Source organism: Bombus bifarius, unplaced genomic scaffold (genome assembly GCF_011952205.1).
Source record: "Bombus bifarius isolate JDL3187 unplaced genomic scaffold, Bbif_JDL3187 scf7180000009125, whole genome shotgun sequence".
In the NCBI taxonomy this organism is placed as follows: Eukaryota; Metazoa; Arthropoda; class Insecta; order Hymenoptera; family Apidae; genus Bombus; species Bombus bifarius.
The window spans coordinates 7591327-7618542 of NW_022884914.1; the positions used below are offsets into that span (position 1 = coordinate 7591327).

The following is a 27216-nucleotide window of genomic DNA, read 5'->3' on the forward strand; positions in this document are numbered from 1 at the left end:
TAAATACAAAATCCAGCCCAGAGTCCAAAGTCCAAAGAATAAATAGATACGTCACTTCGTTGACATCATCACTTCGTAAATTCATTCAAAAACTAATCCTAAACGAATTTATTTTAACTCCAATGACACAATCAAGGAACGATGAGGAGCGCAACTCATCTGCGTCGGATTCTGGATTTAAACGAAACTGTACATACATACACATATATTTCATTGAATATCCTATAGCATTAAATGCACATGAACAATAAAACGGCTATGCATATTGTAAATATCAAATGTATCCAAAACATTGAACTATTTTCATAAGAATCTGCAGTAATCATTTGCACGAAAATTTCGTTCTATGTATCCATGTGGTAATACATAGTAAGGGTTAATATCTTATATCCATATTGGGTACAATTGATTACGAATATACAAATGAAGAGCATACACCATAAGAACTAATAAGAAGTATACAGTGGACTGTAACTGTGAACCATCCGATTGGTCACTTCCTTTATTGCATGAACCTCGATATCTAGATGTTTCTTCAATCCTGTTTTGTACAACAATCGAAGTTCTATTGTACATATTTGATTGTTCTAACATATTCATTAGAATGTGGTTTTTCAGAATCCATTGTAACCAAACGGTATCCTACGTTCATCCTAATATCCCATACAATACGACGTGAGCTCCCCTTAGTTAGCAGTTGTATTGATTTCTATGATGGCGGCCGACCGGCGCCTGCACCGTCCACACTCGAGAAACCTAAAACAGCTTTTGTCGTGTTTTCCTCGAAATACATTAATGAATCGTGTACAGTGTCTCCTATCTATGTTATATATTTAAAGATTAATCAGATGTGCATGGCATACATATTACGTGAGTTCCTTTGTTAAATTTGGGACTTATTAACTGCGGCATAACCGACGAAACGGCGAAGATTCGACAACGACGATGATGTTCGTATGTCTGCGAGGTCCTTGACGCGAAACCACCACTGGTGTTCAAATTCCTGACATGAGTCTCGTGATAATTTAAAAAAAAGACGGTGAGTAATTTTTTCGAAGGGATAAATGGTGGTTAAATACGAAAGAGAAGATTTAAGATGTTTTTGGTTATGTTCTGGGAGGTTCGTTAGTGCGGACTGGAACAGCGTGCCGATCAAAATAGTTATAATAAGTTATGTGTATATATTTGATTATATAGAATGAATCACGTAACTGTCACACTAAGATTATTAATCCTCAATTAGAGATCTATTTTGATTATTTTTTCCATTAACATAGATGTATAACCTTTCAGATCATTTGGTACATAATTTTATTTATTAACCTATTAACCGAATTATAGCTTAAATCGCCATACTATACAAATAAATCCAATTTAGCTATTTTGTTCAATGATATATATGTGTTTGTTAGGATTTTTTATGAATAAAAGTGTCCAAGTGTCTATGTTCCTATTATTATTCACTAGATCTTCCCCTAGATTACAACCAATAGATAATAAAGTAGAAATTCAAACTTTTTTCAGAGGCAAGTTGACTGTGGTTAACTTTGGTGTAACTATTTAGTTCTATTTTTACTCCCCATTCACTTTTAAGTCTGGTGTAGACTTGGCGAACAGTCGCGATCGAACGTCTAAACTCTAGAGGGTTGCACCAAGTACATATTATATTTTAGATAAAATGCACGTGGCTATTTTTTTACTTTTCTTTACAATATTTCAAATTTTGTGCCGTATTCTACGAAGAATACCTTCTTCATTCTTATATGTTGTATTATATTCGATATATTTAAAAATTTCTTTTTCTGTTCTGTTTAATAAGAAAATGTTTTGTACAACTTCTCATCTTCTTCACTATACTATATTCAAATTAATTACGCGCGATAATTTAGATATTCATCGAAATAAATATTCATTGTTCGCCGAATAACAGTGAATTTGCTCAAACGTAGAGTAAAAGTTAAACATTTGTACAACTACAGCTTGTTCCTTTTTTTTGTAGTGACCTTCGAAAAAAATTTTGCTTTACGTAAATGACATTGCGTGAATAGTTTTGATGAGTAATTTCGAAGTTTGCTAAATAAATAGTATCCTCTTACGTGATGAAATTTAACTAACAAAAACATTATATAAAATGTTCTATTCTAATGATATTTATTCTTACTCAATGTTTTCATTTTTCTAACCTCAAAATCATTGTTTTTTAAATCACCAGTTTGTAGTACATACACAAGTAATTAATCGTAAACATTTGCGTTATCGAATAGTTGCTTTTCTTTCTTTAAGTAACTTTCATTGTCCGGTCGCTCGGATAACACTGTAATTTACAAGTCAAACAAATCGCGTTTAGGATTAGATGCGTGTGGTATCTCGCCATGCTTGTTGCATTGGGGAGATTTCACTTTCGCTGCGTCTTCAATCTTAACAGGTAAATTCGCGGTTGGAAATGCAAATCGACCCACGGTGAAATCGACAGATAGAGAAAGAGTACCCGATCGAAAAAACAGACATAAAGCGTAATAACTGATCGATTATAAGTTAGGCGATGTCGGTGGCGTTCATCATTTTGGTTAGATACGATATCAATTGTAGTTGAGGAAATACACATGGATATTTTATTTATACCCTTTCGAGTTATGTAAAGAATTTAAAAAAAATAACTTTAAGGTTATGGACATGAAAATACTAATGACAGCAAATACAAATATTGAAGTAAAAATAACATATATATATATATATATCTTTTTCATATATACATTATATCAAATACATAAATGTATTCTAGTACATCATTAATTCTGAATTATTTTTTATTGTAACATAAATCTTTTATTCTACAAAAAAAATTTGAGACGCAGTTTTGACGATTCAAATCGTTGGATGACGGGATAATTTCGAATCTTTAAATAGAATTGTCAATAGATTTGAATTTGTTATAGCTTTTCTTGTGATTAGAGTAACTTTCACTAAAAAGTTTTCAAAATAATGCAGCCACGATACAGCGAGATATAAGGTGATATGTGATTAATTTGTACGATTAGAAAACAAGAGAGAGTCAAAGTACAGTAAAAAGGAAAATAGGTTGCCTATTGTCAGACATTTTTTTTTAATCAATGTGATTGAAAGTGCATGTGTATACATAACAATTAAATCTTATCGCTTTTCTATAAAAAATAATTTAAATATTTAGGTATTGTTAATGACAGTTAATGACGATTTTATCTAGAATCTTTAGTTAGATCTTAGAAATGTAATTATCCTTTCTATAACATTTGAATTAAATAAACATTAACTAAATCAACACAAATATTATTGTTTTTTCTTAGTTATTTAGTTCCATTAATTTAAGCAGTATATATAATAGCATATATAAATAAATATTGATATGAAAGTTCTTGCTGTTATTAATCATCGTATATTTCTCGCTATTCTCTCGAGTCTAAACATTGACCTGAAAGTGAGGTTGATCGTGGCAAGTTCAAGCAACCGGTACAGAAGAAAGTGCGAGCCAGCCTCCGATCAAATCATGCATCAGGAAAATGTTGAACAAATTGTCTTTATCGACATATGCATGCGCTGACATTGGCATTAGTTGCAATGAAAACGTAGTTCATTATAAATTTCCTGTCTAGACGAATCTGTTAATTTGTTTCATGTTACATCAATTGAAAATTTATATTTCCGACATACACAGTAGACGTTTCTTTTTTTTTTTTTTTGGTTATTTCCATGGATGATCGTTAGAGCATCTTTAGAAGCCTTTAAAAAGATTTTGAAAAGTTGTTTAAATATAGTTTTGATTTGTCTATTCATATTTTCAATTTGTTACGTTATGTAAAATTTTCTATATTTTCCTAAACAGTTCCAATCAAATCGATTTTGAATCGTCTTGAAAAATAAATTAATTAATAATCTTAAATATAAAGATAGGATGCAAAGGCCGAGATAACCTCCAAAAACAAATAACACCTTGTAATGAACAATGATAAACGAAAGTTAGAGTACAAGGTAAATAACAAGACACTGCAAAGCAAGAACTGCTTTCAAAATGAAACTTGTAAAACGTACGTAGTATACAAGATCAATCACCTTTCACCTTTTAAGATACCCACGAGTTGGATGCTATCGGAGCTTGCTTTTCACCATGTCTATTCTCTCAGATTTCCTTCAATATAATCTGCTTCTATTAATGACAATGGCTTGTACGTTACAATATTGTATCATTCGCAGGAATCGATAGAAGATGACAGTTGATACTATCTAATGTCTATTCGGTGTAGGGGAGGGGTATTAAACTCTGTTAGTAGAGAAATCCGTATTAAAGCAGACATAACGTTCTCAGAAGATGAAACCTTCTGAATGTTATGGGAATGAAGTAAAATAAAAGAAGATTTTTTAATTTACTTCTTAACTGCAAAAGGAAACCTTTACTAGACATTTATCATGGTTCATTTAATACATACTAATTGAAGTGACAAAAAAGAAATAGCAGAACAGTGAAAGGATTAAATGCTATGGAAGTTAGTAATAACTGTTCATTAGAATTTATAGCTAAAAGAAAAAATAAATTCCTACTTAACGCAATTGTACAGAAGAAATTTTTAGAAACTCAATAAATAATACGCTCATAATTGAGGAATCAAATTGGCTTCGATTCATGTAAAACACGTATACTATCTCATTATTTCTTCCATAATATATTTCTGTTTTTTTTATCCTTTCCTTTTTCGCTACTTCTAATCATGTATAGTTATTCGGTAACTTGTAAATTCGATCGCATTGGAGGTCTAGTTATCGGTTGATATGTGTAGATTCCTTCTTTATCATTGGTCTGAATTTTCTGAATTCAACGATGAACGATAATAATGATTTCACGGTTATAACGATCTGAAGAATACTGATGATTTCGACTGATTATACGTGTAGTTGGTTAGCCTCGGGAGAAAGGAAGTGTGGTAACCACTCTCTACCTGACAACTTTTTCCTTCGTTTCGACCGGTCGTTTCGCCGGCAATCGACTATCGCAAGGCTCTGGAAAGCAGTTTCACTGAATCAACTATTTAGATCATATGCCAGATATAATAATTTCAAATTATTCCCCAATAAATAACGATTCGTGTAAAAGTTTTCATTTTTCCATTGCAGGCAATTCGAAATAAAAATGTATAAATAGATTCGTAGACAATTCCTCGAAAAATATGACGGAATTTAATTGTTCGTAATAATCTTTGATCATTTTGTAATATTAATTTTAAAAGGAATCAGGGATAAATTTTGTGGTTTATATTTAAAATAAGATAAATTGTTTAGAATTTTGTTTTTTTATATTTACATATACGTTACGTTTCTTTTAGATACACATATTTTTGTTCGGCTTTAGGTGAGTAACCATGTACGTATATTTAGTTACAAACAAAAATATGTGTATCTAAAAGAAACGTAACGTATATGTAAATATAGAAAAACTAATATGTACTCTTTGTTGCATTATAATTATGTAATTACTATAGGCAAATAATTGCGAGCTCTTTGAAATCTGAATACCATATTTTGTACTAACGGGAATGATTTTCAAATGTAGACTAAACTATCCTTTAAAAATTTAGAACTATTTTTTAAGACCGATTTCACATTTCTATAAGTAGTATACATCAAGATTATCCGCCACTGCCGCGCCGATTGCGCTTCTGATGTTATGTAGTTTCTTACTACTAGCAGTGAGGTTAGAGTTCGTATGTTCTACAGTACAAGTACAGTACAGTACAGTATAACACATCCTACACATATCAAGGTTGCGAAAATTCTTTTCATCACATATGTTTACATATTTTATCGGCTGTATGTTTATATTTCTACTTATTTTATCGTAAATTGGTATTTCATTCGTATGATATAGAAGACTAAGAATCATAATGATGTAAGTCAAACCACTGCCATTTTTCGTATCGATATAATATAATTTTCATATAATATTTAAAATATAAAATTTCGAGTTCTTTCCTTTAAACAAATTGCAAAAAGATCTAAATAAACTATCGTTCATCTAAATAAGCTATGTGTAAAGATTGCATTTCGTAATTCTGATAACGACGGAGGGTGACGATTTTTAAACAATGAAATATTTACGACCGGTTCTCGAGACGTTAGTAACAGTCAACAAATATTTAACGAACATAGTTAAATATTAACTCTTTGAATCCACATACATTTCGCAATATTCATTTCCGTGATACAGGTATCCACGAATTCAAAGTATGCCAGTAGATCATATTCTCTCGGCACGTATTACATATATGTATAACTTATAGAAATAGATATTCCATTTGTCGATGCACGCGCCGTCGTGGGAATAATCAGCTTATATGATTTAATTCCATTATTCGAGTTAAGATAACCGATTAATCATCGAATTTTTTCAATAGTTATTAAAAGAAAGACAACAAGATCATGAAATTTTTATGATGTTAAAGATAATAAACATGAAATTAATCAGACGTTAAAAATGATATGTTTAAGTCGTACAAAACATAAGAAAGATACAAAACTGTAGTCAGGATAAAATATACTTTTGCTGTGGTTTAGTGACTAAGTGTTCATATTTACTGTACTTCATTGTCTTTTCTGGAACATTAACTTATGCCCTTAAGCAAGTGCATACATTATTCTGATACAGAATACAAAATTACTGCTTCTTGTTTATATGACAGTAGTATCTGCATATTACTTGCTTATCCCTGATATAATCTTGTCATACGTTTCGCAGCAATTAACCAGCTGTCTGTTCACTGTTAATTTTACGGGTTACATGAATTAGGAATCGCGAGAATGATTCGATATATAATTCTCGTTTACTAAATAATTTTAACGAACCAAAGTGTATCGTTAGAGCAATTAAACATGTCATTTTTAATTAGAAAGATATGAATTATTAATGGAAACATATAAAGCGTTCAATTAACCTTTTCCCAAAATCCCCAAATAAAAGAATTTTAGGGAATTTCAGAACGTCGAAAGAATTCATACGTTGTACTATATAACAAAGGTAACCTCAATTTAAAAAAGGGACTAGCTAAAAACTCCTGGATTTGAAGAATTCTAGAAATATATAAATTGAAGAAATTTTTATTATTATTTATTATAAAAAATTAGGATAAATCAGAGTTCTATACAAAGTAGTTGACGTAGAATGTGTTGTGGAATCTAAGTCCAACTTTCTCTTGTAATTTAATGAGAAATGCGGGAATCTGAGAGCATGTAGTTTATCTGTTCTGGCATTAATAAACGTACGTTATATTCTTAAACGTTCTGATGTTCAATTAGGACTTATACCGAATCCTGATGTGCAGAATAAGCGTTGATATTATGTAAATGTTCTTTTCAAAGCATGAGTTCTCGATTCGTACATACATGTGTCTACATACATATACATATGTATAGGAAAATTAGGAAAATTGCAGGTTAGATATACATATATACAGATATATGTATACATATGCATAGGGAAACTGGAGGTTAAATTAAAAAGTGGTTAAGGCTAAGATATATTTGCTTCTGGTAAGATATTTTACTAGAAAATTTGGTCACGCCATATTATGCCTAGAGCAGTATGCTAACTCTCCTAAACTTATGCATTCTCCAAATTCTAAACAGTTAAGACTTCTCGTAGAAGATGTCTAACAGTATTATATTAAAGTGCTAAGTAATGAAAAAAATATTGGTTATAAATATTGGTAAATTTTACAAAAGTTAATTTTCTCTAAAATGAAATTTCATATCAAAGAAATGTATTTCATATTTTTCATTCGTTTTTGCGTAAAGATCACGATACATTGCATAAGGATGAATGTGTAAAATGTGTAATAATTTTGAAATCACGTAAAATATTTCTCCGAGAATTGCAGCTTTGATGACAAGTATACCGCTTAATTCGCAAATTTTATGGGTTATAAAAATGCAAACGCGTACAATTCGCGTGCTATTGCATCGTCATCGATTAATTTCACAAACAAGTACTGTAGCGTTCTAATTACGAGGTCTTTAACGTCATTCGTTTGCAATGAAAGTAAGAACTTAAATTCAAAACTTAACAAAAAAGTTATCATGTACAAGATTAAAATGGCGTAGAAAATGAACAAGAGTATTTTATGCAGGAAATACAATGTATAATTAAGCAAAGCATTATATTTTCACGGTTGTAAAATATGTTTAGGATGAAGTCTCGTGATAGTTTGTTAATTGCAACTTTCTCTAATGTGATATCAGATTTACAATATAGCAAACACATAGTTTAAAGAAACAGAGAAAATAATCGAAGAGGAAACAACATCACATTTGTTATATTAATCGTTCCATAAGTATCATTTTTTTTATTACTATAATTTTTATGAAATATTAATCCCTCTATATGGATTACTCAGTTTATTATAATTATTTCAAACGCTTTTGCTTATACTTTCACTGCTAATAATAAGGAGTGTTATTTCGAAAAGTAAACAGTGTGATTAGTGAAATATTTTTATCCAGATTGCACACTATTTTTTAATTGATATCAATGACGTTTCTACTACACGTATAGTAATTGAGTTTTATATTATCACATCTTACATCTTTATAATAGCTATGTATTTCATTATCAATAGTGTGGCATTTGCTCATGGGCTATGCGTACGGAAGAGGGAAAGAAGTAAATCCGGATGAAAGTTTGCTCCGGGCGCAATTGGGTTCCATTGATCTCATTTTGTCCGTGAAAACAACTTTTTTTATTTTTACCAATTCTCATTAACCACGCGAATTATTATAATTAAGGTCATGAACCATTGTAATAACACACAAAGAAAATTATCTAATTTTTAAGGAAATTTGGTAAAACACAAAATTCATCAAAAATTGTATTTTGTATTTTATTAATCTTAAAATGAATATTTTATAAATGAAAGTTTTGATCGAAGTTTCATATGAATACAAATGAAGAAAGTTTTGTATAAATAACTGTTTTGATTCAAGTATGTACTTATTCGAGTGAGTCTTTGTAAAAGTAGTCATTTAAATTATATAAATAACGTAATAAGAATAAAAATTTCTGTTTTGAAATATTTAAATTCTATAAAATAAGAAAACATCTTGCGCGTGTATGTTTTTGATAGGTTATCTAAATCTTTTTAAAAATATTTCAAGTATAGCACAAGATCTCTTAAATCCTTAAAATTATTAATCTTAGATCGACAAGTCTAGGGTTATTTTATTAACCGTATTCCGAAATTCAAAAGGTCGATTGATTGATTAAATGACGATGCAACGGAACTTCTGCGTGAACGAGCAGTTTCTTGACCGAGATAAATACCAGGCCGAGCGAAAAAGAATGAAGCCGAAGCGCGAAGAAAAAAGCACAGGCCGGACTGCTGTATACTATACGCGTGTACGCCGACGAAAGTAACCGGCCGCGCTTTCTCCTTCTGCAGTCAGATTCCTTCAACTGTTTCTTTTTTTGTCTCCATTTCCTCCTCCGCCTCTAACTTTTGTCAGAGCACGAGAAAAAAGGATGGGTCAGTGATAGTTATGGACATGATGGGCATTCACAGGTCAAGCTTTGAAATGCCTACAAGTGACTTAAGAGGTTATGTAGCACAACAATGAATAACCACCAATTTCTTTAATCGTCTTTCTTTCTTTTTAACTTTTTCAATTAAGCTTAAAGATCTAACTCAAACTATAAAACATTTTACAAATGATACTGTGCTCTTTAAGAGGTCATGATTGTTATGAAAGCATTATACAATAATTGTGTTATAATGAGAGTAGTAATCAGGAGATAAAATAAGATTTGAAAAAAAATAGATACATATATACATGCATATATAACTTGTAACACTTACGTTACATTATAGGAAGATAAATCGCTTTCATCATCATCATACGGTGTTAGATACTAAACAGAAAATTAGACATTAATCATAACAAAAAGAAATTGGCTTTTGGTTCCAGTAGACTTCTTTGCTTCTAGCAGAGGAGTGTTAATTTATATTGTACTTTTTAGTTTTAATGTGGTCTATGCATCGATTATTGCAATGCATAACTGACAGAAACATTCCAATTAGTTGATCCCATTAAATATCTATGAGATGAATCGAAATCGGTTTTTCCTTACCTCCGTCTACGGATTCCTCGAAAGAAGCATATGCTTCCTGTTCAAATTCATCCATATTTTATCCAATTTACGTTAGACAATTAATTAATGTTATATCCTTCAAATTAGGGTACAGAAAGTAGGATTATGTATTCAACGATTTTTATGTCAAAGAGATTTTGACAATTGCGAATCTCATGAATTATTTCTCTTTTTTTTGGGTTTTTTAGGTTATCTTCGAACAGCTGCAGAATTTTTATCTAAATGCTAGTTGGTATGGGTTAAGTTTTGTCCTTCTCTTTTACATTTTATAATTTATCTTGGGACGGATGCAAAATGTTTATTTAAATGATGTCCCAAATTTTGTAGTTGGCAGCTAAACATTTATGCAAATAGCGAAAATAAATCTTTTTTAAATTGCTTGCTATGTGATAAATGGAAAGGCAACTTAACTTGCTATTCAAATATATTTATAGCGCAATAAAACACGTGGGTTTGTGATACGAAAATTTAATAGATTCGTTTAGGAAACGTAACTTTTCGTTTGAAGCTTATATTGAGGAATAAATAAGTTTATATTTGGTTTTAAATGCCTAAAAAATGTTTTCAAGTAAGAGATGATTAAGAACTAAGAATTAGTGTATTTAAATATTCGGAAACGTGTTTTACGGTTAAAAGAGGACCACTGACCTGTTTTAATTCATCACTCGAAAGACGAGTTTTATGTTGTGTATCGCTTTCTCTTGGATCCATATTTACATCCTCACATCTGCCCGCGCGACATCTCTTAAAAGTCTCGTAAATAGCTCTGTGCATACTTCTATCGACGCTTATACCACATACGAATTTGCTTATAACCCGATACTACTTTGATCCAATTTTGAATCAATGAATATGGAAATTTTTCATTTCCAAAAACTATAATTTCTATAAAACATAACCTTCCTTAATTATTTCAGCTCCATTTTATTCTCAAAGAAAGCCAATATTTATCTGAAGCTATTCAACAGTCTCCCTTAAATTGAACCATTTCCCATCGCGCACTCACCCTCCTATAATGGTACCATTTTGTACTTCTTCCTTTCCCTTTCTCTCGACCAGCAAGCATCTCCACCTGTCAAATCATTCAACCAAAAACGAGAGAAAAAACCCCGGCCGAACATCCTAACCTTCACCTCGAAATCGAGGCCACGAACGAAACAGTCGTGTAACCAGTGCTCTCGAAACCGATCCGGTTGTGGTTCGATCTATCAGCCACACACAGCGTCGTCGGTAACGTTCCACAGTGGTATACAAAGTGGTAATTTCACAGTCAAAATCCAAGTTTTTGAAACGTAACTTGGACTTTGATCGGTCTTCATAATAACGATTTCTCTTGCGCATCCAATCTTCTATAGGGCACGAATTTGTTTATTTCAACGTGTTTCTTAATAATATTAATCAAATCCAACCCAAACCGATATTCAATTCATTCCGTTAATCAATCACCTGCCGATACATGTAAGTCATAAAACATACATAAATATGTGTCTAAATAAAGTGCACGATATGCATAAACTTTTTATGTATAATGTAAATAATGATCTCCGCATCTTAAAATTAATATTTTTGGATATTTGGATCATCAAAGCAATCATACATGTTGTAAAAAAAAAATCACAAATTCGGTGTTTTCCAAAACGAAGTTCAGCCCAGATTTGTGTTGGAAAAAGATAGATACATATAAAGACATTTACAATTTTGGCGACGAAGTGCCACTTCTCAAAGCACTGTACATTCGAAGAACTAACACTCCCCTCGATTATAGCCCCTCATTCGCTGTAACAGCAGAGGGGAGAGGAAAGCAAACGAATCGCGCGGGGTGGGACACGCGCCTTCATCGTTTTGACCGATTCCAAACGATCTATCCCCACGGGTTCGATATAATCTTCGAAGTAGCGGAGGGGTTTTGGCCTCGTTTAACGTTTCACGTGCCGATGAAATCGTACCACCTCCGGGAACGTGAGGTTACCACCAGCAGGAGAATCGGCAGACGGACGACACCAAAGTTATAAAGTGGACCGGAGAAGAGGCTACAAGGCGCTGCCACTTTGCCGATCGACCTCGTCGTATGACGATCCTCTCCTCGTGTGAACAAGTACAAGTACCGATTCCTAGCGGCACCTCCGCTGGTGTCAGCTGTCCGACAGTAGATTTATTAAAACGTGTCATGTCACTTTGACAAAACCGCGACTGCGTGCAGGAGAGTAGATCGCAGAGTAATCGTAGAGACGCTAGTGACTATTTGTTCTCGATATATACGATATTAGACCGCTTTTGTATAATATTTAATCGTATTAGACGTTCGTCGTTGGTGTGTGCGGGGAAGAAAAGGATCACGACGGTATCGCCGTTAGCTTCTTGACGATCAGTAGTATACGAGGTAAGAAACTCCCTGACCTTCTTGTGCTGAAATCTATTCAACTGCTCTTTGAAAATTCAACTTTATGTGCAAGTGTGAAAGAAAGACTTTAACTGGAGGTCCTGTGGAAATTTATCTGGAAAATATGTGATTTTTGGGCATTTTTGAACAAGAGTAAGTCTCTATGAAAGTTTTGGATCCTGTTCCTGAAATTCTAAACTTTCTGAAATAGGAAAAGAAAAAGAAAAATTAAGAAAAATTGTAAATTCTTATCTTTTTTTTTTTTGTACTCTCATAGAGCATGTAATTTAAACATTTTTTGGGAGAAATATAGTTTTGATTCAGGTGTCCCTAATGGAGTTTTGGATAGAATTCTAGATGAGGTTCTCAATGAGGTGTACTTTTCCTTTGAAGAGTTTGTAATTATTTTCATATCCTTCGTCAGAGATTGAAAGAAAATCAAAGAGATTAACAGAAGAATAGCTGCTAACGTTATGATATAGTAGAACCTCGATTATCCGAGGTAATGTGACACGAGTCTATCTCGGATAATAGAAAACTCGGATATTGGAAAAAATTATAAATATTGCAAAGGCTATTAGTATTCATAAATCGTATAATAAAATCATAGAAAACATTTTGATAATGCAACTAAATAATGTTTTGATAAAATACATATATTTAAATTTAATTAATTATTTAATCGGTTGAAAGTTTAATTAAATACTTTTACAATATCTGTCTATTTATACTTTTATACTTTTCGTGTTAAAATTCGTATTAAAATCGTTTAAAACTCCGAAAAAGATGAAGTTATGCTAAAGTTCAAAGGACCTCAGATAATACGGAACTTTTTAAAAGCTTAAAAAAAAAAATTAAATTTCACTAACAGAAAGATGTAAATACCAAAATTAAATAAGAACACAATTAACTACTATGTGAAAGAATATATTTAAAAAAGGAAAGAGAAACGAATGAAAAACGATACACCGTAAACGAGGGTGTCTAGAAATTAACATATCGTTCGACAATGAACAGCTTGTATCATGTGTCGATTGTGAGATATCCACGGCACATTCCATTGCTTACAGCAAATAAACTAGTCTTGTAGGTAATTTCACTCAGCTTCCAGAGATTACAAATTGATTTATCAGAGAGACTTTCTCCCGAGAAATCATTCGCTCGTTGCTCGTACCAGCCATTTAAAGATCAGTGACATTGTAGCTGTATATTCTGCCAACGATTAATAAAAATCACAATTTATTTTCTTCAAAATCGCATAAAAACGTCGGTTCGTTCCAATGGTTTAATCACAAGGGGAGAAACTGTTTTAGAAGAAGTTGTAACTTCTTTTTTCGGGTAATTTAACCTCGATGATTGGCCGTATTTGTTTCTTTAAGTGAGACTCAAAAATGATACTTTCGGTGAGTGAATGTATAAATTGGACGAAGCGCTGTATGGTAGTTCCAATTGCCACATACCATATACGCGGTGTCTTGCAATAAAACGATAAATTCGAAAGTGAAATGATCATGTATATGAGAATGAATCAGAAATATAGAATAAAGCTTTCTAATGTAAAGCTTCGTTTTCAAAGAAATTGAATTTGAAAATTTTCCAAATATGACTACGCATAAACAAATTTCTACTGACGCTATTACTGTTAGTCCTCCGTCTGCGACCTTACGTTTACTGACGCCGTTTACATATTAAATCGTCTAAATCCACGCAGTTTTTCTCAGGTTTTTGCTTTGAAAATCCCTCGAAATTCTTGAATACTCTCCCAAGTCTCTAGAATATCATCCAATAGCTTTTATTTGCTACATGTTACCTTAATTTTTTTAAGCAAAGCAAAATTTAAACAGAAATATAGAAATAATGAAAAAGTGTTTAAAATCATTGATCGAAAATGACCCGACATGCAGACGGAGGGTTAATTACATATCGATAAATAATTAATTTTCCGATATTGGACGGTTTAAATATAAACAAAATTTTCCATCCCTTGATAATTCTATAAAATAATGAACGCGAAAGAAAATAAAAAATCTTATACAAAGAGAAAATTTAATATCAATATCTATGTAACAATAATTCTATCATATTTTCTTATATATATATTTAACAAAAAATCAACAAAACTTTAAAGAAATAGTCGAACAAGTTTCATTAACAAGAAGCATGCAAACAGCGTCAGATTTCGCGGATCCAATCAACGCTCCATAAGGTGGTTTAATTAATGCAAGATGAAAGCTAAATTTGCCATACCGGGGGGAGAACATGCACTTGCACTTGCTACAAGTTCACGGCGAAGTTAAACCGCAAATGAAAGTAGACATTCCTAAGTTGCTGTCGGAGCATCGACCCAACTCGAAACCCGAGCTGTTCGAAAGATCCAACGAAACGTGTTTTCCCGCAGACGATTAGGGAGATAGCGTTCGGTTTGACAGGTATAACGTGAAAGTTACATATGACGTTTCCAACTTTAAGTGAACGGCCGGATAACGCGCATAGAAGCTGCTCATTAAGCGTAGGATAATGGTGGTAAATCGCACGTGCACAGTCGTGCGCACGTTCCGCACAGGAAATCTTTGATTCATTTTTATTATAATCATTCGTTTAGTATGTGTACCGTTTGACCGGTCTCATGAAAATTCTGCTGTAATTACAAAAAAGTTATAAAATTATAGCCGACTATTACAGTAATTAAATATTCGTTTTCTGTAATACAAATGTAAATTAAAATAGGCATGATAATCGTTTGTAATTGGAGATAAGCTTATATATGAGCTTACAGTCACTGTCGTGAAATGCATTGTAATTTACATTCAGTTTACTTTTTATTAAAAGTACACTCCAATCTCGAATCTGGAATTATCCGTTCACAAGTGTAATACGATTTAATCTTGTTTCAGGCAATGGCAAGCTTAATTAATTCCACAGCAACTTTAATAAATGATGCCTACAATTACTACCTCTGGACGCTATCCCTTGCCGGTAAACAGCCATATTAAAATTACAAATACAATTTTCTTTCGATACTAAATAAAAAATGCATTATTTCGAACCCTAATGTACTTAATTATTATAATTTAATAATAGTTTAACAATTAAATTTAGTAACTACGCATTTACAGATGAACGAACGAGAGGATGGCTTCTGGTCGATTCGCCAAAACCTACATTGATATACACTATGTTGTATTTACTCATTGTATGGGCCGGGCCAAAGATCATGAGAAATCGAAAAGCCTTCAAGCTAACGTGGGCACTCGTTCCGTATAATCTTGCGATGGCCTGTCTTAACGCGTACATCGCGATACAGGTACATTGTTTTCGCTATTAAGAGTTGGTTATGCATTTTATAATCCTGGTATCTTAATTTGTCATATTTATTATTTGCAGTTATTCGTAGCTTCCACCAGGTTACGTTATAGTTATGTGTGTCAGCCGATTAGGCACGTGACTCGTCCAGACGAATTGCAGGTACATACTAATATAAATTTTTTAATTTAAATTTAATTGATTGAAAAATAAAATAACAATTGTTTCTGTTAGATTGCTCATGCAGTCTGGTGGTACTACTTTAGCAAACTTTTGGAGTTCTGTGATACGTTTTTCTTTATCTTGCGGAAGAAGGATAATCAATTAAGCTTTCTTCATGTTTACCATCATTCCACTATGTTTTCGTTGTGGTGGATTGGTATCAAATGGGTTCCAAGCGGATCTAGTAAGTATTTATCTGTGTCCAATTCTTTCCAGACAATTATAGAGATATAGATAATTGACTACGTAAATACATAACTTGCCACTTGTGTCATCGATTATAATTTATTTCAAGTTAAACTATCCTACCGATCCATATAGTTTCTAGACACTTTTATTTACATATTTATTTTTTTAATTGGAATATTCGAAAAGAAAACTCATTTTAATTAAAAATAGCATCGAAATTAAATATAAAGTAAAAAAATTCATTTTTTAATCATTCTTAATTTCAAACTCGAATGCTTAAATATATCAATTTATACTGCTTTATAGAATGAGCTATTCCAGTCAATAACTTTTTTTTATTTAAAGTTAATATTCGAAGCGAAAAGTTGTTTATATTTCTCATTAAATTTTGAAACGCAACTATTCGTCCACTTTCTCCTTCTTACTTCTAAACCGTTCAATGACTGTTTAAATGAATATCATTGGTAAAATACGATAAAAGTATAAAAACTGCTAATAAACATCTGCAATAGCGTATCCCACGTTAATTACTAACATATCCACTTTCTAAATAGCGTTAAATGCAATATTATTATATTATGTTATCGTATTATGACTAATATGTAATTCATTACATTGTAGTAAAGCTTAAGCTTGAACCGTATTAAACAATATATTTTCTCTAGATTTGTTTAAATTATACACATTAATTCCAGTCATGCTAATCGACGAATCCAAGATTTTATAGAAAGTTCACGCAATTATAGGAAATTATAATATCTCTTGGTTTATGTACAAAACATATCATAATATCTCTAGACATTTATGAATTACGAAATTAGGAGGGAAATCGTAGGGTCTCGTTTTCACTGAAATAAAAAATACTTTTTGGAGTATATAATCACATGTGTATTAAATTTTTTAATGTAATATGTATTCGTTTTTTCTTTTCAACTCGTTAGAATGAAATGTTTAATTAAAAATCCTTTTTTTTAGCTTTCCTGCCAGCCATGGTGAACAGTTTTATCCATGTCCTCATGTATTCATACTATGGCTTAGCCGCATTGGGACCCTCTGTAGCTAAATATCTCTGGTGGAAGAAATATCTGACGATTCTTCAATTAATCCAATTTACTACTGCCTTGATCCTCGGCATCAATGGGATTCGGTCGGGATGCGATTTCCCACTCTGGATGCAGTATGCTCTTGTCATTTACATGGTCTCTTTCATCGTTTTATTCGGAAATTTCTACGCTAAAGCCTACATTGCCAAGGTAAATTTGTTGGAAGTCTCCCTATATTGATATTAACTGTAATATTAACATTTCTAATAATAATTTTTTAGGGTAAACAAGCATACGCAGAAAGACAGTTAGAAAAAATGAAGGCGGATACGCAATTGAAGAAAAAAATTACCGGCGCAGCTATGTGTAACGGAAACATTACGAATGGACACGCCAATGGATATGCGAATGGTGTATCTAAGAAGATTCAATGAATAATACACTCCTAAGTCCTTCGTTAAGATATTAAGATCGCTTGAACTACGGTATATTTAGTTACAAAATAAAAGTGAACGGAAATTCTTGAAAAATAATTCGATCGGTAACGATAACTTAGAACCGGAATCTTTAGTTCTTGCAACTGCCACTTTTTTCGTGATGAGTGACGTTCAATACACTATACTTATACATATATCGTTGCAGAAAGATCGAGTTTAATAAAAGAAACCGATATTTCTTTGACGAATTAAGGTAAACGCGACTATAAACTTACCGGCCTGCGATTTTTTAATTCTTGGATCAGCAGCACAAAGTTCGACGGATCGCTGGTCTAAGGTATTGTAAATACAAATTAGTCGAGTATATTAGCAGTTTAGTCGTCAGTAGGCGAATTACATAAGATCCAGTGTGATCAATTATGATAACGTTATATAAGTTTAAACTAAGCGATCTTTTGTGTTCGACGGTTCAAATCTGCCTTGTAAAACAAAAAAAAACAAAATGAAACAGATCGTCGTGTCGGAAACTGCCTTTAGATTTTTCTCTCAGTAAATCTAAGGTTAGAATTCAAATATGACGGTCACGTTAAAGTTGTAAGTACCAATATTTGCACATTTGACGTCTAGTTAATGCTGTATCGTGATATTCGAGTATGTTGCAGTCTCTCTTTGAATAAATGGAAAACAATATTCTAACACGATCATGAACTAGTATTCATGAAAATGTAAAGAATTTGAATTTAAATTTTGTTGTTATACATCTAAGATTATCTTTGTACATTATTTAATGATATTTTTAATGAACATGATTTTTTTGGAGTAACAAAAGATATTCTTTTATTAGTTATACTCGAAGATTTGTTTGTTTAATAACAAACTAGTAGTAATGTCCATCCTTTCGTTCGAATTTAATTTGTTTCGTTCGAAACAAAAGCTGATTCACTATGTCAATTGGTAAGATATTGATAAGTTAGATAAATATTTATACAAAACGTTTTTCTACAATTAATATTCTACATACAGATATAAATACACATAATAAATTAATTGCGTGCAAAAAATTTTATACGTTCCAACCAAAAATATCAAAACAATAAGACTTTTTATACATAAAGACTTTCTGGAAATTTAGATGTTTTATTGCACAAACGAATAACTCGTCCGTGAAGACATAGATTATCGCAAAACTTTTACAAAATAAATGATCATGATCGTTTGTAAAAATTAATTCGAATTGTTTAGGCATGTTTGTTTATTTAAACTATTTCTAAACATTATTAGTCAACAAAACACTGTTAATACATTTTATTATTGGCGTAATATGTAAAGAACGTTGCAACTGTTATAAAAACGGCATTGCTGTGCAATGCAAAAAACTAAAAGATGCATTATGTTTATTTCCAATAATATTTGTTCACTATAACTTTCCAATAATATTAAAAAAATGACACAAACCAACAGATAAACTTAGATATAAAAGAGGTTATAAAAATGTATTATGTTGTATATTGTCACTATAACATAAACATGTACGTATTAAAATCAGGCTAAAATGTCTGTTACTGTAAGGATATTTGTTTCTTGTATTAAATTTCACTGGATGATATAATGCTGTAGTTCCGGAATAAAAGATGCCGGGTTTCGTTTGATTAAAATTTCGAAAAACTGGTCTATCCACCTTTTTTGTACTATTGCAACAGGTATGAATAACATTAATGAAAAAAACCATTTATCCTTACATGATTGTTTGGAACAAAATAAGTAAATAAATTATGGGTATTTACTGATTCTCTCATAATCTCTCAAAATCTAAAAAAATTTTCCAAGGACTACTGTATTATACACACAAATTTGATAAAAATGTATATTGAATTTACAAAAATTAGGATTATAAAAGCTTGCGTTTTTACAAAAAAAGGTAACATAATTAAAAAGACAATATAGTTGTAATTTTTAATTCTTTTATAAAATTATTGTATCATAAACTTTTAATCTCATATACAATTATTATATATTATTGAAGTAAATAATTCGATAATAAAAAAATGCTACGTTATTTTACGAAAGTTTAATATTCTATTAGTTTGTTTATCAAAACCTTATACAAAATTTCGGAATATGATAAAAAGAATAACTATCCTACTTCATGAACATTGTAATATTAATTTTAATGCAATATAAAAATATGCAATAAACGAATATAATCAATACTAAATACTAAATTCTAATTAATATGTCACTTAATATAGAAATTGATATTAATTCGTACAGACAACTAATCACGACTTTTAAGGATTATAACAGCCAGCCAAATCGAAGAAATTTTACCGATGTAAGGCTGTATCTGACATACCACAGCAAATTCAACTGGATCATTAATATTATAAATCTTCGTCGCATGTAAATACTCGCTCAAATCATCGATGCTGCATTCACGTTTGTTTAAAATAAAACCATGAACGTGGTAAGCTCTGTATAATTGTTTCAAATCCCTTTTATCTAATTGTACTTCTGAAGAAGGTTCTATTTTAGAAATAAAATTTCGTAAGATAGTTATTGCATGTCGATTAAAGATCGTCGTTAAACCAATTGTGCTACGCCAATGAGCTAACTTATCTTTTAAGGCCTGCTCTAAATCCATAGCGGTCTTCTTAATTTGCCTTAGTTCTTCCTCTGTAATACTTAAATCTAATACTTGCACAGTATGATCATTTTTAGTTGACGTCGTAATATCAATGAATCGCCATTCTTTGCTTAATTTCACGTCGTATTTGAGATTATGGGCCAAAATAGATTTTTGCAAATTTTCCCATATCTAAAAAATATGTTATTCGTAATAATTAAAAAAAATTAATATTATTTTAAATAAATTGATGTGTAACAACAATGATACTAACGCCAGAATGATTAATTAGTCGAGACACCTTCATTAAAGGACAATGGGTATCATCTAATTTATAGCATTTTCCAACTTCTGCATCCCATAGCGTATATATTCCGTTTTCATTGATGCTTAAAACAAATGACGTCCATTTACTTATTTGAGAAGAACCTATTATATAAATATAAAAATCATTAATACATTTTTTTGTTTACAATTAAAAGCATAGTAGACTAAGTACGATTACTACACACCTAATAAAACGTATGTCTGCAGATTGAAACCTTGTAATAATACTGCAAGTAGAGTTGCTCTTCCATAGTGATCCACTTTACGTATGTTTAATGTTTGACGTGGGGTGATTGGCCCATAATGATTAGGTAACGATGGTACAAGCATCACTAATCTCGCAGCATCTTTCGGATTTTCGACGCCGTCAATTTTATATGATGTAACGAGACATCGTTGAATTCCTTTCAATAATGTATTTATAGTAGTACTTTCAACCGACTTAGGAGTACTTGAATGATCCATTTTCATCAGAACGTAAATACGAGTACATGATTGACCAGGACTAGCTTGTATGTATCCAAATAACAAATTTGGGCTAAATAATGGAGATAATGTAATCCATCGCTCAAGTTCTTGATAATTTCTGTGATGTTCAAGAGGAATTCTGGCTTCACCTATCCACTGTTGACCCCAAACAGGATGCTGATCAAACAAGCGAATCTTTATACAATGCTCTTCATTTTGTCTTGGTAACTCAAAGTACATTGTTTGGTGCCATATAGGTGCCGAACCTTCTGCTATGGCTGTTGTATGTGCTGTGTTACCCCATTCAACTTCTACAAATGGTTGAACTAATGCAGACTCTTCTCTAATTGGTATTTCTATTCCTCGCAGAATAGTTACAGACAAAATTGTTTTTCCTATTGTATGGTGTCTACGGGTACCAGATGATGATTCTAGTGGGTGTTTAACTTGGAATAAGTTCCTGAATGATATATTGAGCAAAGAAAATGCAGGTTGTTCTGTTATGACTATGTCTGGAGATTTTGTTTCCTCTGTTTGACTTTTCTTAGGTGTGATAAATTCTGAATTTCTGCCAAAAGTTAATGCTGGGTCTTCCAGTAAAAAGTATTTCACTTGCTTTTTATGAATACTTTTCGATGACTTGAGTAAAGACAAATGATTTTGTGGATCATTTGGATCATTACTTAATTTATAAAAATGAGATGCATATGACTCTTGTTCATTTTCACCATAACTACTTAAAGTAATTGTACAAGTGACGGTTCCAGCGTGTATTCTACCAAAATTGTCACTTATTGCAAAATCTATTTCTGCTGTATGATTCTCAATGTTGCGTTTTGGCAATGGCAATGGTAAGATGCTAGATTGACCGCTTTTAGTGTGTACTTGTGTAGAAAGATTATTGCATTCTGAACTCTTTATTAACAATTTATGCATCTTTCTATTAAAAGGACTATTTACCTTACATATAATTTTCTTTTTGAATAACAGATAAACAGATGTGATTTCTATAGAATTTGATTGATTGGTATTAATGTTTACTTCACGAATTACAATTTCTAACAATTTGCCAGAAAATTTTCGTTTTGATTCGTATTGTAAAATTTTCATGTTACTAAGTTCAGAAAGTTTAATATCACTGTAAACGAATGGATGATTAGAAGAATATAATCCATCCTCAACTAATGTAGTTTCTTGACATAATTTTCGCAGATTTTTAGTATCATTAGTAAGAACATTGATTTCTGAAACTTTATTCATAATGGGATATGCATAACAAAGACTTAAATCTTGTTCTTTTCTATCTTCTGTATGTTGTGCATATTCCTTAATGAAATCGATATCCTTCTTGAACATATTTAAAACAATAATGTCTTAATCAATTACTGTAAATATATATATATAGAAATTTGTTGCAAAACTATCAATATAATTGATATATTTTTATTATTTCATTCATTTATATTCCTTTCATCACAATTCAATGTTTATTTTAAAAAGATTGCCTAGCAACGTGTAAGTGATGAAAGCGCCATCTAGAAATTCAAAACTTTACCAGTATCCTCTTATTAAATGATTCGACCTTTATCAATTTAATGACTTTATATTTAAAGTTAAATTACACCATAGACAGTATATAGTACAAATAGAATTTCGTATCACGTAAATTAAGATATTGATCTTAGAAAGAAAAACATCAATAAATTTACTCTACCCTTTACAAATTGATGAACTTAGTACTTATATTTAGTTTAAGAATAACAACTCTGCAAAATTTTACGTATGAAATACATAAAGAAAACTATGATAGAGAAACATAAAGGCATAAATACAAGTACTGCTTTACAAAGTTAAAATTAACAAGCACTATATTAAAATGTGCATCCTAGGAGCAGCTGTCTACCATAATATTCAATCATAAGATGGAAAATACTTGTACTGCTTCTTATTCTTTAATACTGGAATATGTGTAGGCTGTGAAAGGAAATTCGTGATTTCATTCTCAATAATCTAATCATCGATATATATGGCCAAGAATTAGTAGATTATTAGTAATAAAGTTATTAGTATTATTATTATTAAAGTAATTAGTATTATTAGAAAATTAGTAATAAAGAGTTTGGCTAATAAAGGCGGAATCTGTAATTTATTCCATTTGTTTCAATTGAGAATTGATAATATACATATGCAAAAAATTATAGTGATAGACATGATTCTATCCATTTTAGAGATAACCTCGCTATATCAAATGAAATAAAGAAAATATATTCGAGTGAATTGTTTTATTATCATTCGAGTTGCGTTTCTTGTATGATTTTACGATTGAAAGATTTCACAAGACCAAAAGAGATACAAAACTGTAAAGAGGTCAGAAACCACAGTAAGGTGAGATCGCAGAATCAAGAATAGAGAGCGGATACGGTCTATGCTTGTGGGCAGGAAGTAGATCAACTACAATTCATCGTATAATCAATCTACCGAAGTTTACATGTCGATCTTGGATGCATTCCTTACTTTAGTCTTATGTTATCTTTCTTATAACAAATTAACGTATCTGCTTAACGACTTAAATAGTTGCTAGTAAACTACAGTATACATTCGCAAATTTTGTTTAAAACTCATAACGTTAAATCAGATGTTTGAATATTTTTACATTATATTATTCTCAGCTTTATTATTTTTTATTGTTATTAATATTTCAGTATATTAATTTTGGTGCTATTTTTTATTTCCCGATTATAAGAACTAAAACTGTTTTCCTGGAATGTGCAATGTAGCAGTTTTAATATATTTTTAGGAAAATTCAGTTATGTTCATATTTGTAGAACACCCGGTATACGGAGACAAGATCAATACCTAATATGGGTGTACATAATACAAATACATATTATAAGATCCCATACACCTCGCCAACTCGAAAGGTTCTATGTCCTTTTTAATGCACATGCTACATTTCAATATATTTTATGACATTATGTATTATAATATTGTATCGAAATATTAAATATCAATTGTTTCTGTGAATTAAAATATTTAAATGTACTTTTGAAGGTACATATATTGCATATTTACTATAATATACACAATTATAAACTTCATACAGAAAAAGTTAAGAAAATATAAACAAATGTACCGTTTAATAAAAATTATTATTCATTTTATAATTTACACTTTAAAATCCTTATATTTTATATTAATATGCAAATTAAATTACCGTCCCAAGCAGATGCTAAATGTAATTGGAAATAATAAAAAAATTAACAAATGTTTAAATTATTTATAACACGTACGTATGTATATATATATATATATTTATTTATTTATGTTATATTATTTAACATGAAACATTACTTAACATTATTTATGTATCATGAAAAGCAATAATTTTTTAGTAATCTTTAATCTATTATCTCTGAAATAATGTTTTTAGATTTGCGACATTTCGGAATAAAAATGCATTACATTTTGCTATAAGGGTTACACGAGTTACATGAGTCACCAATAAAAATGCAAAATCCAAATATGGAAGAAACTGTCGCGCATCGCAACTACATTTTTCTATAAAAATTATCCTCATTTTCCTAAAGTTTGTTCAGATGCTTTGGCTAAAAATTAATTTTTATTATTGTTCATTTAATCTAACGTAATAAATAAACATATTGTCTAATATCAGAGAAACAAGCAATTATATCGTTAATACGAGGGACTATATTTTCCGTATAAGGACTGTGTGTTCAGTTGCCGTGGGTACTGCGGTCGAAAAAAGACCAATCACGAAAGGGAATGAGGCCACCGACGACCAATCAGCGTACAGTGACGAAGTTGCCTACCGAAGGTATAAATACCCGTGCTAGGAGCCGGTGATGCATTCCGATTTTTGGGCGGAGGTGCCGTAGTTGTTAGCGAAAGCTCCATTACTTGCTTGAGCCAACTATCGACGTCTTACGTCTATTTCTATTTCTTTCTTTGAAGAATTTTGAAAGACTTTACACTACAAAATGGTAAGTTTTAATTTCCTTTTTATATTTTAAAGAATGTTAAAGAAAGGTGAAAAGATAATGATACACTACTGGAAAGAAAGTAGCCATCTTGTAACGGTTAAATGCCGGCCGGCTTCCGGTTTTATGCTGAGTTAACGTATTTTTGGAATCTCTTTTTATTTCGATTATTCTTTATTTAATATCTTAACTTTTTATTGTATATATTAGTTTTTTCATGTTTTATATGTCTATTTAAATGATCCTTCTTTTTTTATTTTAACAGTTAAGTTCATTGAACTTTGAGCATTGAAATGTTAATTTATCATCCTGAAGAAAATTGATATTCATTATTATTAAAAATTTAAGTATGGGGATTGTTAAATATGGAATATTTAGTTATTTCTGTAATTTATAAATGTATTTTGTATCTTTATTTTAGCGTGAATGTATCTCAGTTCATGTTGGACAAGCTGGTGTCCAGATTGGTAATGCCTGCTGGGAATTGTATTGTCTGGAGCATGGCATCCAGCCTGATGGCCAAATGCCATCTGACAAAACCATTGGTGGGGGTGATGACAGTTTTAACACCTTCTTCAGTGAAACTGGTGCAGGGAAACATGTACCAAGAGCAGTCTTCATTGACTTGGAACCCACAGTAGTTGGTTAATATCCCTTAGTTCTGTTACATTATAAGATGTAGTTGTTTATGTAAATTTGTAACCAAATTGATTTTCTTATTTCAGATGAAGTACGTACTGGTACCTACCGTCAGCTGTTTCATCCAGAACAACTGATCACTGGCAAGGAAGATGCGGCCAATAACTACGCTCGTGGTCACTATACTATTGGGAAAGAAATTGTAGACCTTGTCTTAGACAGAATTCGTAAATTGGCTGATCAATGTACTGGTCTTCAAGGATTTCTTATTTTCCACTCCTTTGGAGGTGGCACTGGTTCTGGATTCACCTCTCTCTTGATGGAACGACTTTCTGTAGACTATGGCAAAAAGTCGAAGCTGGAATTCGCAATCTATCCTGCTCCACAAGTCTCCACTGCAGTCGTCGAGCCATACAATTCAATTCTGACCACGCATACCACTCTTGAACATTCCGACTGCGCATTTATGGTTGACAATGAAGCCATCTACGATATTTGTCGCCGTAACTTAGACATTGAAAGACCTACTTACACTAATTTAAATCGATTGATCGGCCAAATTGTATCCTCCATCACAGCTTCTCTGCGATTCGACGGTGCACTGAACGTTGATTTGACTGAATTCCAAACAAATTTAGTACCTTATCCCAGGATTCATTTCCCTTTGGTAACGTACGCACCCGTCATCTCCGCAGAGAAGGCATATCACGAACAGCTCTCTGTATCAGAGATTACAAACGCGTGTTTCGAGCCAGCCAATCAGATGGTGAAATGCGATCCTCGCCACGGAAAATATATGGCCTGCTGTATGTTATACAGAGGCGATGTCGTACCCAAAGATGTAAATGCTGCGATTGCCACCATTAAAACAAAACGTACTATTCAATTTGTCGATTGGTGTCCAACTGGATTCAAAGTTGGTATCAACTACCAGCCTCCAACTGTGGTTCCTGGTGGTGATCTTGCCAAGGTACAGCGTGCCGTTTGCATGTTGTCAAACACGACTGCTATCGCAGAAGCCTGGGCTCGTCTGGACCATAAATTCGACCTTATGTACGCTAAACGTGCATTCGTTCATTGGTATGTCGGCGAAGGTATGGAAGAAGGTGAATTTTCCGAAGCTCGTGAAGATCTTGCGGCTCTTGAGAAAGACTACGAGGAGGTCGGCATGGATTCCGCCGAAGGTGAAGGAGAAGGTGCCGAAGAATACTAAATAGCTCGAGTATTTACAACTGTTTTGATATCTTTTTTTTTTTGGTAATAAAGAGACAGATTGTCTTCAGCAACGGTGTGTCCTTATATTAAAAAATCCTAGACCTTTTTATGTTGAATAATTGTCTTTTTTTATTTATACATTCGTAAATATCGTTTACAATCTGTGTAACTTCATTCCCACGTAATTTAGATATACATATTAATATTTTA

The 27216-nt window shown here is 31.7% G+C and overlaps 3 protein-coding genes across 4 annotated transcripts; 2 read left to right on the forward strand and 1 right to left on the reverse strand.

Annotated features, from left to right (window-relative positions):
- Nucleotides 1-699: 699 nt before the first annotated feature.
- On the forward strand, nucleotides 700-19307 carry LOC117213757 (elongation of very long chain fatty acids protein 4-like). Of its 2 annotated transcripts, none has more exons than XM_033459383.1 (7): nucleotides 700-1039; nucleotides 15437-15518; nucleotides 15659-15846; nucleotides 15927-16007; nucleotides 16080-16251; nucleotides 17232-17509; nucleotides 17581-19307. In XM_033459383.1, exons 2-7 carry the CDS (start codon nucleotides 15440-15442, stop codon nucleotides 17731-17733), a joined length of 951 nt encoding a protein of 316 aa, XP_033315274.1. In that variant the 5' UTR covers nucleotides 700-1039; nucleotides 15437-15439; the 3' UTR covers nucleotides 17734-19307. The 2 variants fall into 2 exon arrangements, with proteins under 2 accessions (XP_033315274.1, XP_033315275.1); XM_033459384.1 differs by lacking the exon at nucleotides 700-1039 and adding an exon at nucleotides 12165-12542.
- A 223-nt stretch (nucleotides 19308-19530) lies between these two features.
- Nucleotides 19531-22868, reverse strand: LOC117213750 (coiled-coil and C2 domain-containing protein 2A-like). Its single transcript, XM_033459372.1, has 3 exons — nucleotides 20872-22868; nucleotides 20634-20788; nucleotides 19531-20551 (listed from the first exon to the last, which is right to left on the reverse strand). Exons 1-3 carry the CDS (start codon nucleotides 22508-22510, stop codon nucleotides 20012-20014), a joined length of 2334 nt encoding a protein of 777 aa, XP_033315263.1. The 5' UTR covers nucleotides 22511-22868; the 3' UTR covers nucleotides 19531-20011.
- A 2113-nt stretch (nucleotides 22869-24981) lies between these two features.
- On the forward strand, nucleotides 24982-27077 carry LOC117213754 (tubulin alpha-1 chain-like). Its single transcript, XM_033459378.1, has 3 exons — nucleotides 24982-25155; nucleotides 25574-25796; nucleotides 25878-27077. Exons 1-3 carry the CDS (start codon nucleotides 25153-25155, stop codon nucleotides 27002-27004), a joined length of 1353 nt encoding a protein of 450 aa, XP_033315269.1. The 5' UTR covers nucleotides 24982-25152; the 3' UTR covers nucleotides 27005-27077.
- Nucleotides 27078-27216: the final 139 nt, after the last annotated feature.